General features: G+C 65.9%; 1 protein-coding gene across 2 annotated transcripts in view; it reads left to right on the forward strand.

Moving 5' to 3' along the window:
* CLN6 (CLN6 transmembrane ER protein) overlaps positions 1 to 1788 on the forward strand; it is a 17050-nt gene that overhangs the window by 12325 nt on the left and 2937 nt on the right. For both annotated transcript variants that reach the window (XM_007445602.1, XM_007445601.1), the window contains one exon: positions 233 to 288. In XM_007445602.1, coding sequence (XP_007445664.1) covers positions 233 to 288 — 56 coding nt within the window. The remainder of the gene's footprint in view (positions 1 to 232; positions 289 to 1788) is intronic.

Consider the following 1788-nt stretch of genomic DNA (forward strand, 5'->3'; position numbering starts at 1 on the left):
CCCCCCCCCCCCCCCCCGCGCCAAGCTAGGATACTCCTGTGTTACTAGGAAGTGGCACGTAGGCTCCCACCAGGGCCCCCTCCTCCGGGTAGGGAGGGACTGAGGGCAGCTGGGGGAGGCCTGGGCATTGGGGGGAGGGGGGCCGCCGGGTTGCGTGGGTCCCGCACCCTCCCTGAAGCCCCTCCCCGAAGGCCCTCCCACTCTGCCCCTGACTCGCCTCTGCCGCCCCCAGATCGACTCCTTTGAGCTGCTGTACTACTACGACGAGTACCTGGGCCACTCCATGTGGTGAGTAATGGGGCCCATGGCCCCAGACAGCTCTGCCGCCGGCCTTGGTGACACTGAACAAGGGCCTGGGGTCTCCAGGTGTGGAGCGCAGCGGCTGGAATGGCGTGCTCTTCCCGGCGGGAGCGCTGTCACTCAGCTCTGGCTCCCGCCGCGCCGCCTTCCGCTCCCGCCAGCCCGCGGTACCCGCGGCGCCCACTAGAGGGCAGCGAGTGGCTGTCCTCCCTGGGCCGAGGCTGCAGCGTTGATAAACATCTCCCCCACCCTGGGGATGGGGATGGGGATGGGGACCCCGCCGTGTCGCGCTACGCTCTTGGGCATGGAAGCGGGGAGGAAGATGAGCAGGTCCGGCTGGACTGGATCGGGGGTGTGGCCGGGGCAGGGTGCTGTCCGTGCCCCCGCTCCTCCGAACTCCCAGGGGAGCGCTTCCCTCCCACCCCTTCACCCACAGGGGAAGAAACCTCACGAATGCGGGCTCAGCCACAGGAGATGCAGGGTCCAAGCTGGGGGCAGTCATCTGTTCCAGGCCCACACCTTACACAGGATAAGCTGGGGCCGGTGGGAGGGGGTTTGGCCGTGGGTTGACAGCTAGTGACGGAGCCAGCCCTGGGCCCGGGTGGCTCCACTCCCAAGCGAGGTGGGCTTACTCTTGTCGCACTTGCCCTACGCTGTGTTTCTAGGTTCTGTTTGGGGGCTTGGAAGGTCAGGGGCTTCCTGGACAGGCAGGCCTCTTGCCAGTCGTCCCTGGCCTGTGCCAGAAGACCCTTCCCGTGGGAGGCTGGGGACGGGAGGAGGAGAGAAGAAGAGAGGCTGGAGAAACGAAGGAGCAGGAGAGGACTGGGCACATGAGGGGCAAGAGGGAAGCTGGGGAAGGAGACAAGGTGGTGCGCGGCAAGAGAAGCGGGGGGTGATGGCACAGGTGCGTGGGGAGAGCAGCCTGTGTGTGCAGAGGAGAGAGGGCGGTACCTTTGGGGTGAGATGGTGTGCGTGTGGAAAGGGGGTGAGGCTGTGGGCTGAGTGTGGGTGAAGGGGCTTCACAGAGCTCCTTGGAGTCCTCTGGCAGGTGCTGTCCCCCGCCACCTTATTTTAAACTGGGACCTCGGGCCTCTCCCTCCTCGACCCTGCTGGGTACACCCCTTTCCAGGACAGTGAGGGGCTGGGACTGCTGGTATTTGGGTGCGTACACGAGGCAGACACACACACACACACACACACACACACACACACACGGAGCGAGTGGGGTGGCCAGCGCCGCGTGGGAGGGAGCTGCCCCTCCCCGCACCCCTCAGCCGGCGGGGCTCTGACCGGCATGTGCTCAGGGAGCAGACCTCATCTTCCTGCTTCCCTCCTGGACCCCCTGCTCGGGAAAGGCTGTCAGGGAAGAGTGCCACCCGAACCAGGCATTTTTGTAAACCATGAAGTGAGACTGCATAGGATGGTGCAGGGAACCAGTACAAGGAAGGGCGGGGAAGAGGCCGTGGGTGGCGGCAGCCGGGCGGGGGG

This window comes from Lipotes vexillifer, unplaced genomic scaffold (genome assembly GCF_000442215.2).
Source record: "Lipotes vexillifer unplaced genomic scaffold, Lipotes_vexillifer_v1.1 scaffold972, whole genome shotgun sequence".
Classification (NCBI taxonomy): Eukaryota; Metazoa; Chordata; class Mammalia; order Artiodactyla; family Lipotidae; genus Lipotes; species Lipotes vexillifer.